The 15,516-nt window shown below is 46.9% G+C and overlaps 1 protein-coding gene across 3 annotated transcripts in view; it reads left to right on the top strand.

Moving 5' to 3' along the window:
- PRDM15 (PR/SET domain 15) overlaps positions 1-15,516 on the top strand; it is a 69,903-nt gene that overhangs the window by 10,786 nt on the left and 43,601 nt on the right. For all 3 annotated transcript variants that reach the window (XM_066370130.1, XM_066370132.1, XM_066370131.1), the window contains exons 2-5: positions 8,391-8,436; positions 9,319-9,412; positions 10,911-11,064; positions 13,457-13,709. In XM_066370130.1, the coding sequence (XP_066226227.1) occupies positions 8,400-8,436; positions 9,319-9,412; positions 10,911-11,064; positions 13,457-13,709 (538 nt within the window). In that variant the 5' untranslated portion in view covers positions 8,391-8,399. The remainder of the gene's footprint in view (positions 1-8,390; positions 8,437-9,318; positions 9,413-10,910; positions 11,065-13,456; positions 13,710-15,516) is intronic.

Raw genomic sequence — 15,516 nt, forward strand, 5'->3', positions numbered from 1 at the left:
AGAGTTGCTACTATTCTTTTGAAAAATCAGAAAATAACAAGTGTTGGAGGAGATCTGAAGTTGGGACTCCTGTGTCCTGTTGTTGGTTTGTGTTCCATACTTCTTTCCTCTGTTGCTACCTTTTTTAAGTCAAGTATTTTTGTGGTGGTTTTTTCAAGGGTGGTTACCATTAAGTAATGAAAAGGGTACCTACCATATTCATTGTAGTACCCTATCTTATGAGTATTTCTGCACTTCATCGTCCTTTGCTACTGTTAATCTCCATCCTCTCCCCCCTTTTTTTTCTTTTGTTGTCACAGTTTAAGTTTGGTTTTATTGTGTTCTTGGTGGAGCTGTTACTTGTGGTTTTGTTTTCTTTTGTTCTTTGAATCTGGTTGGAAAACCCCCTTTAGTATTTCCTGGAGTGGGGGCTTTCTGCTGATAAATTCTCTCATCTTTTCTGTATTTGTGAATGTTTTTTATATCTCCTTCATACTTGAAGGATAGCTTTGATGGGTATAGTATTCTTGGCTGAAAGTTCCTCTCTTTCAGGGCTTTAAATATTGGGGTCCACTCTCTTCTAGCTTGTAGAGTTTCTGCTGAGAAATCTGATGATAATCTAATAGGCCTTCCTTTATATGTTGTACTCTTCTTTTCCCTGGCTGCCTTGAGAATTTTTTCTTTGTCATTGGTTTGTGTCATCTTCATTATGATGTGCCTTGGAGTGGGTTTGTTGGGGTTAAGAAAACTCGGTGTTCTGTTTTCTTCTTGAATTTGAGGCTTTAGTTCTTTCCACAGGCTTGGGAAGTTCTCGTCTATTATTTGTTTGAGTATATTCTCCATTCCATTTTCTTTCTCTTCTCCCTCTGATATACCTATTATTCTTATGTTATTCTTTCTGATGGAGTCAGACAATTCCTGTAGGGCTTTCTTGTTTTTTATTATTTTTGAGTCTCTTTCTTCTTCTCTCTGTTGTGCCTCAAGTTGCTTGTCTTCTATTTCACTAATCCTATCTTCTATCTGGGCTGTTCTGTTAGCTAAGCTTGTTACTTCGTTTTTCAGCTCGTGAATTGAGTTTTTCATTTCTGTTTGATTTGTTTTTATAGTTTCAATTTCCTTGGTAATATATTCTTTGTGTTCGTTGAGTTGTTTTCTGATCTCCCTAAATTGCCTTTCTGTGTTTTCTTGTATATCTCTGAGTATTTTTAAGATTTCTATTTTAAATTCTCTGTCATTTAGCTCCAAGGCTTCCAATATGTTAAGTCTTTTCTCCATAGATTTTTCCACATCTATTTGTGTTACCTCTCTATCTTTTGTATCCATAATATTCGATTTCCTCTTTCTTATTGGCATCTGAGGGTGGTCTTGTTGATAGCACTAATTAGAATTAATAAAGAGTAAAAAGTAAAAAAAAAAAAAAAAAAAGGTAAAACACCCCACCAAAAAAAACAGTAATAATTTATTATTTCCCCCTTTTTTCTTTCTTCTCTTTCCCTCCTCTCCCCTCCTCAGGGAAATATCGTGATGACCTGTGAATTATATTATGCTAAATGGAACAAAAACTGCCTATAACGGAGGGCCTGATTTGGGGTGAAGAGTTCAAGGGGCAAAAAAAGGGAGTAGGGACCTACTAAATGCAAAAAAAAAAAAAAAAAAAGAAGAAAATCTTAGACAAGCATAAGATGATTTGCTTGTAAGTGATGGTCGACTAAGAGATATAATGAGAGGGATAAGAGGGAACCAGAAAAAAGGAGAAAAAAAAAAGAATAATAAAGAAGAAAAAAAATAAAAATAAGTAAAACTCTGTTGTATTAAGTGGAGCGAAGACTAAATACAATGGAGACCTTGGGTTGGGAGGAATGCTAGTGAGTTAAAAAGCAACGTAAAAAGTACCCAACATGCCACAAAAATAAACAAACAAAAAAAACAAAAACAAAAGCGAAAAAGAAAAAAAAACAAAAAAAAAACTTGAGTCCCAAATTAAATAATTTGTTCGTGATTGAGGATTAAATGGGAGGAAAAGTAAAACGAGAAAAGAAGAAACGAATAGAAAGGAAAAAATAAGAAAAAGAGAAAAACGAAGGAAGAAAAAAAAGGAAGAGAAAAAAACAAAATAAAGCAAAACAAAAAAAAACAAAAGAGGAGAGAGTGAGAGTTAAGTGTTTTGGAGTGTAACCTTAAAGGAGAGTGAGGATGAAGAAATAAAATGTAACACTCATGGGTAGTGTAGTTCAAGAAAAGGGAAGCATAAGATGGGCAGAGAATAAACGGACTGAGGTGGAGGAAATAGAAATAATAATAATAAAGGCAATAAGATAGAAGAAACAACAACAAAAAAAAATTAGTGGAACAAGTTGTAAAGTCTGTGGATTTTTCTTGATTTTGAGAGGTTAACTTCTTCCTTTTTCTTTTCTCTCCCTCTTCCTGGTCGGTGACTCTGTACCCCAGGCTCTGCCCCAGTGTCACGGTTAGGTAGGGATTTGCAGTCGATGGGATTCTATGGCAATGTCACATAGTTGGCTTTAGTCTTGCTGGTAGTCAAGGCTTGTTGGCATTTGCAGGGTCCAACAATGAGAGAGTTTGCTTTCCTGGAATCTCTCTCCTAGTCCCCCCTTCCTGAATTAGCAGCCTGGTGATCCAGCTATAAGGCTGCTACTGCTTCTGCCTGGGCAGTAAGAGGCTCAAAGAGCTGGGAAATCCCCACTCTATCCCCACTCAGCGCAAGGCTTTGGGAAAGGCTCTGGCAGTCAGGGCCTCCAGTGTAATCAGGTGGGGGTGGGAGTCAATTGTTGTCAAGGTGACTGTTCAGCGCCTATCATTCAGTTGGACCACTCAACCCAGGCTTTCCACACTTTGTAGCCTGTTTTGGCTGGGAAGAAGAGGCACTAGTCTCTGCTTGCGACTAGTGTAGTATAGATCTTATTATCTGCCAAGTCCCTCTTGATAGCATTTATCCCTGAATATGGAGGCTCTGTCAATCAGAAGTTGCCCCCGCCCCTTTAGCGAGAGGCACTAAAAAATATCACGCCTCTTGTCTTGGATCGCTGAACTGAGAGAGATCTTATCAATTAGAGCCCCGTGGGTGCGCAGATTTCGTGGGTTAAGCTAATTTCAGTGATTGGGTCCGCAGCTGTGCTCCCGAAGGTATTTCAGGCTGCCCGCGCGCCCCTCCCCCAACGCTTGATTGTTAGCTTGAATGGCTGGGTGTGAGGTGCCCCGCCCACGCAGAGAATCTCCCAAGTAGGAAAGACTGCCTTGGCGCCTCTCCCGCTCGCCCCGCTGCTGGCGGCTGGGGCGCACCGGGCACAGGATAATGGGGCACCCTGGGTGTGCGGGCCAGTAGGGCGCTCTGGGCACGTGGGACGCCTAGGGCATGCGCGCGAATGGGGTGCTCCGGCACCGGTGGCTGGGGACTCTCACTCTCAGTGCGTGGGCCGCTGGGGACGCTAGCGGTGCTCGCTCTGCGACCGGACCTTGGCACCAGGCGCGCGCCGGCGGCTGCTCGCAGCGCTTAGGCTGCCGCTCCCTGAGTGTGGGCCGACTCACCACAGGCGCACTCCCTCCATGGCTTGAATGAACGTCCCTGCGGTAGTTAGCTTCCTCCACACCCTCGTCTCTCAGATTCAAGTGATAACAGTCCTTTCGCTTTCAGTTTGTGTGGAACTCTGGAATGCTCCGAGGATAAATTTTTCTGTTTCTAGTTGATAAATTTGTTGAGATTTTGGGGAGATCTGTCGGACGCGCTGCTCACGGCGCCATTTCCGTGACGTCACTCCTGTTGTTGGGAAAGTAAAATGGTGCAGCCAACGTGGAAAACAGCACAGAACTACCATGTGACCAGCAGCCCCATTTCTAAGTATATTCCCCAGAACGCTGAGAGCTGGGTTTTCAAGGGTTTTTCGTACACTCATGTTCATAGCAGAAATTGTTCACAATAGTAAGAATATGGAAGCAACCCCAAGTGTCTAATAACAGATGAACAGAAAAACAAATTTGGTCCATCCAGACAATGAAATGTTATTCAGGCTTAAAAAAAGAAGGACATTGCCTTGGCTCATAGCTCAGTTGGTTAGAGCATTATCCTGTTACAACAAGATTGTAGGTTTGATCCCCGATCAGGGCACATACAAGAATTAACCAGTGACTGCATAGATAAGTGGAACAACAAATAAATATTTCTCTGTCTCCCTTCCTCACTCTCTTTCTCACAAATCAATAAATTAAAAACAATTGTTTCTTTGTTTTGTTTTTTTTTAAAAAAGGAAGGACATTCTGACACAAGCTACAGCATGGATGAGCTATGAGGACATTGTGCTGACTGAAGTAAGCCAGTCACAGAAAGACAAGTACCACATGACTCCATGTATGTGAGGACATAGAGTGATTACATTCACATTAAATAATCTTTAAATACATTCTGTGCACCTTCTCCTGCGGTTGGTTGAGCCTGCACTTCCTTTGCTGTCCCAGGACCCTTGCATAGCCCTGTCTGCCGGAGCGTGAGTGTGATAAGGATCTGTGCTAGGCTCAGGGCTGCCCCGCTGATTCTCTCAGATCAGTGCTTGAATAGCAGCAGGCTTTAGAACTCTGTGAAACTGGTGTTCTGGAACAACACTGTGTTTTTACAGAAAATCTGAGCAAAACTCGAAATAATCTGATGAGCTTTCTGGGCTTTTCGCACTGAGTGTGGTGGCGGGGCATCTTCACCTCTCAGTCCAGGACAGTGCACATTCGCAGCCTAGAGGAACCAGCCCCCCTACTGCCTACTCCAGCACTGTGGTTCCCATGGCCCCTGCAAAGGGCCTTTGCTGGAGGGATGCTGCAGCCTTGGCGCTCTCATGCAGCTGCTCCCACTGCATACAGGTGTGCCACTGTGTTAAATCTGGAAGGGCCACCTGCCTGGTAGCCACAGGGAAGTCTGCACATGTTCTAGATCTTTCTGCCTTTGTTGAATGTGTAGGGTTTCCCTGGGGAGCTTCCCCACAGAAGTGGAAGGTGAGGACATGTTTGGCCAAATCTGGAGCCTCCCATCAGCCTCCTCAGTGTCCTTCTCCGGCCCCGACCGCCCTTCATCGTGCCACGTTCTGTGGGAGGAGAGGGCTTGTGCTTGTCTTGCCCCCCGACCCCAGGTAAAGAAACCCTTTAGTACAACCTGGTGGTGGTAGTGGGGTCCTGGGAACACCTGGACTAGAAAGAGATTTGTCTTACTAGAGCTAATACGATGTCCTCGAAGACACCAGCCACTTTCCTGAAAAGCTGCCCTTTTATCGGTTTGCAAGATTTTTCACTCGCACAAGTTTTTTGTTTAAACTGTCACATATGTGTAGCTGGAAAGCCTTGAAACAATCTTAGAGTCCAAGGGAGGGATGGTCGGAGCCTTGTGAAAGCAAGGCCAGGGCCATGCAACCACTCCTGGGTGGCCACCAAGAAGGACCTGCTGGGGGGCAGGACCACACGGGCTGCCTTCCAAATCCTGGGCCATGGGTGGTTCCCAGGACATGCGCTGTTAATATTGAGGAAGTGATAGAAGCACTTAAGATCACCCTTTACTTGAAATACGTAAAATTTCTCTTTCCAGGTCTCATTGTTAATCTAACCAATCTTTTTAACTTGGCATAAATTGCACAAATGAAATATTTGAAACTTTTCAACCAACTCTTGATTATCAGGAGGTACAGCAGGAATACAGTCAAAAGATACGAGAGCTCTGCTGTGTATGGAATATTATGTACAAAGTACAGAAGAACTGGAGTGTAGAAGAGTCTGTTACCACATCGCTCCACCCTGAGCCTGGCTGCACAGATGCTGAGCATGTGCTGATGGCTTCTTCCTCATATCCCATCCGGTCCAGTGAGGGGAGAGATACTAAATAAAACACACATTGATGATCACAGCAGTGAAAACTGTGGTGGAGGGAAGTTGCAGTGTGTTTTCAGGAAGTATGACAAGGACCCTAATTGGACAGGTGGGTCAGAAAACACTTCCCAGAGAAGTGACAGTTAAACTAAGACAAGAAGGATAAGTAAGCATTAGCAGCGGCAGAGATGGGGAGAGGTTCTAGGCTCAGGGAGCAACATGCGGAGGCCTGGAGGCAGGAAGGAGCTGGGAGCTAAATAAAACAAGGCCATTGTGGCTGGATAGGGTCAGCAAGGTGGAAATGGGCACAGGAGGCTGATGAGTTTGGGTTTGGTCTCAGAAATAGCAGGAAGCCATTAAGTTTTAGGTTGGCAAGTAATATGATTGGGTTCCTGTTCTAGAAGAACCCCTATGCAGTGTGGAAAATGGGTGTGCCAGCCAGGATAGAGCAGGAAGAGCTGCCTTCCAGGTGGGAGAAGGTGGGGCGTGGCCAAGGGAGGTACCCTATTTCCCCGAAAATAAGACCTAGTGCAATTTTTTTCAAGCTTAGAAATATAAGGCCTCCCCTGAAAATAAGATCTAGCACGTCTTTAGGAGTAGAAATTAATATAAGACAGTCTTATTTTCGGGGAAATGGTAGATTGTTGTACATGAAAATAGAGTCACAAGAAATTCTTGATGGAATTCAGAGTTTGGCTGATTATGCTGATGTTTGTGATGACATGACTACAGTATATTAATAAATGTTGATTTTTTGTTCAACAATAAATGTGAATTCTTGTTCATGGAAAAATAAGCCATCCTCTGAAAATAAGACCTAGTGCGTGTTTAGGAGCAAAAATTAATATAAGACACTGTCTTATTTTGAGGGAAACACAGTAGTAGAGACTGCAGGAAAAAATACACATTGGTTATTTGTCCTTGACACTTTAAGGGCAAATTGGCAATCCCGTCTCTCTGCCTTGTTTCCTTGTTAATTCACTCTGCCACAGTGAAGTTTTCTGCCCTGTTCTCTGCTGATAAAAACGTGTTCAGCAAATCTGAGTTTTTATTTGGAATTGCATTGTCTGTGTTTCATTCTTCAAACCTCTGGAGAGAAGGGTGGCTTGTGGAGTAACCTTCAGGAATTGCCAGCCTGCAAGCTTTCCTGAAAAGATGTACACATCACAGGCTCAGACGAGAAGTGGGATGCAGGAAGGATGCTCTGGGTTGGCTTATCCAAGGATGAAGGACGTGGGAGAAAGGGGGAATCATGTTGGGTGTATTGCACTTTGCGGTCCCCCCAGAACTGCATGAGGTGAGCATTTTTATTTCCTTTTTATAGGTCAGGAATCTGAGGCTCTAGAACAGGCATCCCCAAACTACGGCCCGCGGGCCACATGCAGCCCCCTCAGGCCATATATCCGGGCCCCTGCCGCACTTCCAGAAGGGGCACCTCTTTCATTGGTGGTCAGTGAGAGGAACACTGTATGTGGCAGCCCTCCAACAGTCTGAGGGACAGTGAACTGGCCCCCTGTGTAAAAAGTTTGGGGACCCCTGCGAATTAACATGTTCACATCACCTTGCAAATATGTGGGGAGCCTAAGCTCAGCTGCCCACTGTGGAGGTCAATCTTGAGCTGTACCTCAAAGGATGATTAGGAAATAGAAGTGACCAGTTGGGACAGAGGTTTTATAGAGCAGGGGCACACTCCTCCATGATGTCATGGTTACTTTAGTCCTAGGAGAACTGACTGCTTACTCGTTTTCAGGCATCCATCAGGAGCTGAAGAAAAATAGTGGTTGCACGCCCTGGCCGGTTGGCTCAGTGGTAGAGCGTCAGCCTGGTGTGCAGGAGTCCTAGGTTCGATTCCCGACCAGGGCACACAGGAGAAGTGCCCATCTGCTTCTCCACTCCTCCCCCCTCCTTCCTCTCTGTCTCTCTCTTCCCCTCCCGCAGCCAAGGCTCCATTGGAGCAAAAAGTTGGCCCGGGCGCTGAGGATGGCTCCATGGCCTCTGCCTCAGGTGCTAGAATGGCTCTGGTTGTAACAGAGCAACACCCTAGATGGGCAGAGCATCGCCCCCTGGTGGGCATGCTGGGTGGATCCCGGTTGGGCGCACATGGGAGTCTGTCTGCCTCCCCCGTTTCCAGCTTCAGAAAAATACAAAAAGGAAAAAAAAAAAAAAGAAAGAAAAATAGTGGTTGTAGTAGACATGGGGACTTCACAATCCAGTGAGGGAGGGGGGAAAAAGTGGCAATATGAAAACTTTTTTTTAAATGGTGATATATTTATTTTACAAATGGAAATGTGGCTAATATAAAAAGATAAAAGTCTAAATTCATGAAGACTTTCTAATCTAGAGACGATTCAAGTCAGTTGCTTTTATTAAAAAAACCAGCATTCTTATAGGTGAGAACACATTTCAAGGCCCCCCGTCCCATCCCGCGATGAAGGGGGGACCCCACTGCATGTTGCCTTAAGCACAGGCACAGGGAGGTCTTTAGTAGGAATTGTCTTTCAAAATTGCTTTGGCAAAAAGCCTCTTGTTAATGATGCACTCTCATGTCCTGACAGGTGCTGGCGATGGCAGAAGACGGCAGCGAGGAGATCATGTTCATCTGTGAGTGACCAGCCTGTCCTCAGCTCGGCGGGTGTGGCGCTGGCTGTCCGGGCAAAGCCACGTCCACATTTTGTCTTTATGATACAGAAGAGCTGTTCTTTTTTTCAGTTGAAATGATCGTACTTGCTTTAAGGAACATGACTTATTACATGAGAAATGTGTTGCAGGGGTATGGTTTTGAAAAGCTCCCTTTTCTCAGAATTCCTGACAAACGGCACTTCCCAGGGGGCGACAGCTAATTCAGAAAGTAATCCAAGGGTATAGAAAGTGATTTAAAGCCTGACCCGTGGTGGCATGGTGGATGGAGTATCGACCTGGCATGCTGAGGTCCCAGAGCTTGAGCCATGGGATCATCGACATGATCCCGAGATCAATGGCTTGGCTGGAGCCTCCCAGTCAAGGCACGTATGAGAAGCAAGCAACGAATAACTAAACTGAAGCTATGAGTTGATGCTTCTCATTTCTCTCCCTTCCCACTCTCTTTCTCTCTCTTTTTCCCTCTCTCTTTCTTTTTCTCTCGCATGTGTGCGCGCAAAAAATTAAGTAGAAGATTTACAATGAGTTAGACTTATAAGCGTGCTCACTTCAGCAGCACATATACTAAGATTTATGATAAACAGGTGAAATTGGTGAATTTTCATTTATTATCATTCCTTAGGAAGATCTCGTTCTTTGTCACCAAAGTGACTCTGCAAACTTTGTAATGTGCTGTAGAGCTGGGTCTTTTCCTGGGGGGGGGGCATATTCTGTGTTCTCACTGTTTTATATTTGTGAGGAGTACTGTTGTTTACCTCCATTGGGCAGGGAGTCTCTGCTTCCTGGGCATGGAGCCGAGCGGTGTCCTTCTCATGTCTTCCTCTGACGCTGGATATCTGTCTGCAGGGTGTGAAGACTGCAGCCAGTACCATGACTCCGAATGTCCTGAGCTCGGCCCAGTGGTCATGGTCAAAGACTCCTTTGTGTTAAGCAGGGCAAGGTGAGTGACCACCTTGAGTTGGTTTATGAGGTCTGCCTGTGTAACAGGATTGTCTGCATGTCCAGTGCAGTAAGAGCCTGGCAGCCTCTACGTCTGCAAAGAGGGAGGAAGCAGCCGGAGGACAAACCTCTCCTGAGAAGGACTGTCCTCAGCTTCCAGAGGGCACCTGTGATTTCCATTCCCTGTGAACTGGGCAGCCTGTTGCCAGGAAGAGCTAAGACATGTTTCAGGGGCTTCTGAAGGAATGTCTTGTATCTACTTCATGGTTCTGAGGAGCCAAGCTAAGACCACATGGGCACCATGGAAGAACTGATTGGCTGGGTTGGTTTATGAGTTGAAGAGTGATGGCCAAGTTGTAGGTCTGCTTGCATGGCTTCCCCATGGCCCAAATCTAGGCCTGCCATCCTGATCACAGATCCCCACTATGGGCAAGGTCGAGTGGGCTAAGGTTGGTTGGGGGCAGCAGTGAGGACAGGTAAAAGGCAAAGCCATGGCAGCTTTTGGATAAGCACCCACAGATCTAGTCAAGAGGCTTGGTGGCTCTGCTATTCCATGTATCCCTGTGGAAACTGTATCACCTGGTGGGGCAGAGCAAGGGCTGAGTGCTGGTTCACAGCCCAGGTTGGCCACATGGTAGCTCTGAACTTGGATAAGACATTCTCCCTGTAGCTCCGTTGCCTTATCTGTAAAGAGGACAGAATAGCAGTACTCCCAGCAAAACCATTGTGGTCATTTTACATGATCAAGTGCCCAGCACATGGAGACACTATAATGATCTCATCAGTGCTATTTATAGAAGCCTCCCAACTGGTTTCCCAGCCTCTTTATTTATTTACTTTTTCTCACTGTGACTTACCTTCTCAAAACAGAGAGGTTGATATTTTTGCCTAGAGTTTGAATCAGCCGTCCCCAAAACTTTCAGTGGCTGCCTGTTGCCCATACAACTCCACTGGGAGCCCTCAGTCCTGCTGTGGGACCCTCCACAATTGAGTCCCTCCAGCTCGCTGATGCTTTGACTCTTGCTGGAGTCCCAGCCCATGTGCCTCTACTCCAGCACCCCATTCTTGACATTTTCCCAGTTTACTTAAAAAGTTCACATCCTGGGAGATATATTCGATGGGATACTTGAATCTATGTAAACACAAATTAAAATCATAAAAAAAAAAAAGTCTACATCCTCCATGAAACTGATGAGTTCAGCCCAGATGGAAGCTCTTCTCTGACCTTCCATGTGGCACTTGGTCTGGAGCTTTAGTCCTTCCTCCCTGGACTGTGCCTCTGCGAGTGAGAGCCACCAGCTCTGTCTTTGTTGTCCCACCTGACCCACTGTCTCAGGCAGGTGGTCATTGTAAACTATCTTTTAGTAAAGGGCCCTCCATTGTGTGTCCTGGGTGGTCGGTGAGAGTGAGCTTTTCATTTATCTTAAACACCTGTGTCCTGGTGTGAGTGGCTGCCCCCAGCCAGTGGTGCTCAGGGATTTGTTTTGTTCCATTTCTAGGTCGTCCCTTCCTTCCAACTTGGAGATCCGACGGCTGGAAGATGGAGCCGAAGGTGTGTTTGCTATAACTCAGCTCGTCAAGCGAACGCAGTTTGGTCCCTTCGAGTCGAGGAGAGTCGCCAAATGGGAAAAGGAATCTGCATTTCCGCTGAAGGTAAAGGCTGCGCCAGTGGTGCTGAGGGACCTGGCGCTCTGACTGTCTTCTGTGTGCATGTGGAGCATGGCTGCTGGGAACCCGTGGTTACAGATGTCCTGGAAACAGCTCTAAGTAGTGGAGTTCTGCTTCATTTCCAACAAAATGTTTCTTTTTTTTTTTCTTTTAGTTTGTTTTTTATATCACAAAAGCATCAAAATTAGGTTAGCATTTAGTAATTTCCAATTTTGCAAACACTAAAGAGAGTGTATTTGAAATGTATGCAAGAGGAGACCCAGCTGCTGCCTTCACTTCTGTTACAACCTAGGTGGGGGGTGCAGGCTCCAGGAGGTGGACAGTTCTGTCCTCTGTGCAGCAGTGCATGGGTATGCCTGCTGTCACACGTATGCAGGGCGAGTGTACTATGCCAAGCTCTCTTAAAAGGAAGGTACTTTGTTTAGGTAGCATTGAAACATCGGTACAAAGTTTGGCAGCTCTAAAAAGCCCATCAGGCTGGGATAGGTTGCTTTTTATGTTAAATTGAGAAAAACAAAATGCAAGTTGCAGGAAGGGCTTAGAATACTAAAAGTAAGGCCTGTGGGAACCCCATGAGGCCAGGGGATGCAGATGTTCATGGTTCTGTCCCTGTGCCCAGTTTAGCACCAGCCCAGAGCCAGCTTATGAAATAAACAAATGAGGAACAGGGTGGTGGTTGGGCAGCAGTTAACCACAGAGATGAACTTTGCTTAGAGACCCTTAACGGAGGGAGATCCATGTTTCAGGACAAAGATGAAATAATAGCCTCAGGTGTTGGACAGCCCTTGGAAAATTGAACTTACAAGGTGGATTTCAGCAAAAGGGGTAGGGGGAGGAAAGGCACTTGATTTGTTTACAAGAAAAGAGAGAAAGGGAAGATGAAAGGCTGTTGACTGCAGTCCTTCATGGGACCCAGGCCACGTGATACAGCCTTCATAGGCTGATGCCCCTTTGAAAAAGTCCTTTGTGGTTGTCTTGGTTTCTTTCAGTGACTTGATTCTGAAGGTCTGCATTCAACATGAGCCGTTTTCAGCACAGGCTCAGCCTTGAGCACCTGTATACCTAGGGCAGCTTTATGCCCATTAGAGGGAGGGCAAAGGCCTGCCGGGAGCATGCCCCACACCAGCTTTGAGTCATTAGGTGGCCCTCTCTGCCCTCTCTCCTAGTTTGCGAGCACTCTATCCTCAGAGGGGGCCTCTAGCTCATTAGCAGTACGTTATCCCTATGGGAAAATCTCAAGAGACGGGAGAGATTTCTTCCTATGGTGAGGAAATAACAATTGCATCAGAAAATAGGGGACAAGAACCCCCTGTACTTGTGTGGTTACTTTGAACTTCAAAATATTTAAGTTTCTCCCCCTGCTCCCTTCCCTGCGTGCACTTAATCATAAGGAGCAGTGCTGTGTTATGGATGAGGGCAGACCTGATAGAGACCGAGGCACTTTGCTAAAGTCCCTGAACACCCAGTGATAGAGCCAGGAGAAGAACTCAGGTGTCCTGATGCCCTTCTGGACCCTAAGTACAACCTGGGTCTTTACCAAGCTTGGTAAATATCCTGGCTTGTAGACAATCAGAGAGCTCGCCCCTAAGCCCTAATTCCCAACTGAGCCATCCATAGAATTCAGCTGTCCGAGTGACACCTGGACCATGCGTAGAACTCAGGCATCCCAATCCTAACTGGGCCATGGGTAGAACTCAGGTGTCCCAATGACACCTGAATAGGCAGAGAGCTCAGGGGTCCTAATTCTCACCTGGGCCAAGAGTAAAAATCAGGCATTCTGATTCCCAGTAAGGCCATATGTAGAACTCAGGTCTCCTGATCACTCTTGGCCTACCAGTATAAAGCAGGTCATACACAGTATACTCCTGGCCTAGGAATAGAGCTCACGCTCTATTCCTCCTCTGGGGTTATGCCACCTGGGCCACAGGTAGAACAATCCAGGTACCCACCTGGACCACAAGTAGAACTATCCAGGTACCCACTTGGACCACAGGTTGAAATCAGGTATCCCAGTTCCCAACTGGATCATGCATAGAACTCAAGTGTCCCAATGACACCTGGACCAGGTGTAGAGCTCAAGTGTCCCAGTTCTCACGTGGGCTAGGCATAGAATTCGGGCCTCCCTATGACACTTGGACCTTTCACTGTGTCTACTTCTTCCATTCTGCCTGTGACCAACCTTACTGGTCTAAGACCCTTCTAACTACTGTAAATCCCTAAACAGGACTTGTACGAAGCTTGATTTGGCCTCCAATGCAGCACGGTCTAGACTGGTTGCTCAGTCACCTCCTCCCTACCCCCCCCCCCCACATATAGACATGGAGACTGCTGGGTAACCAGATCCTCTGTGTCCCTTCGACGGATGTGCTCCCTACAGGTGTTCCAGAAGGATGGGCACCCGGTGTGCTTTGACACCTCCAACGAAGACGACTGCAACTGGATGATGCTGGTGCGGCCGGCGGTGGAGCCTGAGCACCAGAACCTGACAGCCTACCAGCACGGCAACGATGTGTACTTCACCACCTCCAGGGACATCCCCCCAGGCACTGAGCTGCGTGTGTGGTATGCGGCCTTCTATGCCAAGAAGATGGACAAGCCCATGCTGAAGCAGGCCTGCTCCAGTGTCCATGGTATGTGGCAAGCCTTGCCATGGGGACTGAGGGCCCTGGGCTGTGTGCAGGAACCAGATATTAGTGAGGAATTGTGCCTGGAGAGTTGGCTGTGAGTGGCAATAACAAAGGGGTTGGTCTTGACCCCACCTGGATGGGTCTCTGTTCTGCTTGGTAAATATCCTGGCTTGTAGACGATTGGAGAGCTCACCCCTAAGCCAGACACCTGCTGCAGGGTGTTGTACCTCTTAGATCCACTGCAGCAAATCTGCACGTGGATATGACAAGCAACATCCCAGCTCTGCCCTCAGGGCTTTCCACATAGTCATTTCTCCTCCTCCTCTGGGGTTAGGTGTTGTCCCTGGTTCAGGGCACAGGAAACCGATCACAGATAGGGTAGGGAGCCTGCCCAGTCACAGTGCAGGAGATGGAGGACTCTGGTTCCAGGGCTGGGCTGTCCACCTCACAGCCTGCTCCAGAGTTTGGGGTATATGCAAGTGTGTGCATACATATGTATGTGCACGTTCAAAGAGAGACTTTATGGAAGTCGTGTGTGATTGGCCCAAACCCGATGTTCCTACTGGAACCGCCAGTCAGAGTGTGTGTCTGGCAAATCAGGGTCCAGGCATCGCTTTGTGAAGGGGGCCCATTGAATTAAATCTTTCCTGCCTGTGGTCTTTGTGATGAGAGTTCCTCCACGGGTCTCTGAGAGACCCCATGACATGGATGACATTGGATTTTTCTAAGGTATCAGAGCTGCACTTGCACAGCCTGGTTCTTTGGGGAAGACATGTTCACTGTTGTCACAAAGATTATTGCTCCTGTGCCCCCAAGTGACAGGATTTTGTCAAAGCTATGGCTTGTTTCCTCTTTAGTATAAACCCCGTGTGGTACAAAACTGCTCTAGAGTGAGAGCCTTCTCATTTGGAAGGTCTGTCTGATCTGTGTGCTCTGTCTCTCTGTCTGCTCACGTGATTGAGGTTGGTGAGCTGCCTTACATGACACAGCCAGCAGTGTGTGGGGGGAGGACTCTGTGATGCCACTCCAATGACAGAAATGGATTCTCTCACAGTCTGGAGGCCAGAAGTCCAAGATGAGGGTGCTGGCAGGGCTGTTTCCTTCTGGAGGCTCTGAGGGAGAATCCTTCTCAGGCCTCTCTCTCAGTTTCTGGTGATGCTGGCAGCCCTTGGCATTCCGAGGCTTGCAGCTGCATCATCCATTCCTGCCTGTGTTTTCACAAGGCCCTTTCTCTGTGTTTGTGTTCTCTTCTTATAAGGACACCAGTTATGGGATTTGGGGCCTACCACAAACACAGCCTGACCTCATCTTACTTTTTTTTTTTTTTTTTTTTTTTTTTGAGAGAGTAAGACAGATAGGAAGGGGAGAGATAAGAAACATCAACTGGTAGTTGTGGCACCTTAGTTGTTCACTGATTGCTTACATGTGTGTGCCTTGACTAGGGGGCTCCAGCCAAACCAGTGACCCCTTGCTCAAGCCAGCAATCTTGAGCTCAAGCCAGCGACCTTGAGCTTCAAGCCAGATACCTTTGGACTTAAGCCAGTGACACTCAAGCTGATGAGCCTGCGCTCAAGCTGGATGAACCTGCGCTCAAGCCAGTAACCTCAGGATTTCGAACCTGGGACCTCAGCATCCTAGGTTGACATTCTGACCACTGCACCCCCACTGTTCAGGCTGATTTTTACTTTCATGACAACTACAGAGACCCTGCCCAAAGCTTCCAGGTGGACTTGAATGTGCCGGGCCACTCTTCAGCCCATGGCAGGCTGGGTAGGGAGGGGCTGGTGGAGTGGGGAGCCCCTGGGGATGT

Source organism: Saccopteryx leptura, chromosome 2, assembly GCF_036850995.1.
Source record: "Saccopteryx leptura isolate mSacLep1 chromosome 2, mSacLep1_pri_phased_curated, whole genome shotgun sequence".
NCBI classification, from domain to species: Eukaryota; Metazoa; Chordata; class Mammalia; order Chiroptera; family Emballonuridae; genus Saccopteryx; species Saccopteryx leptura.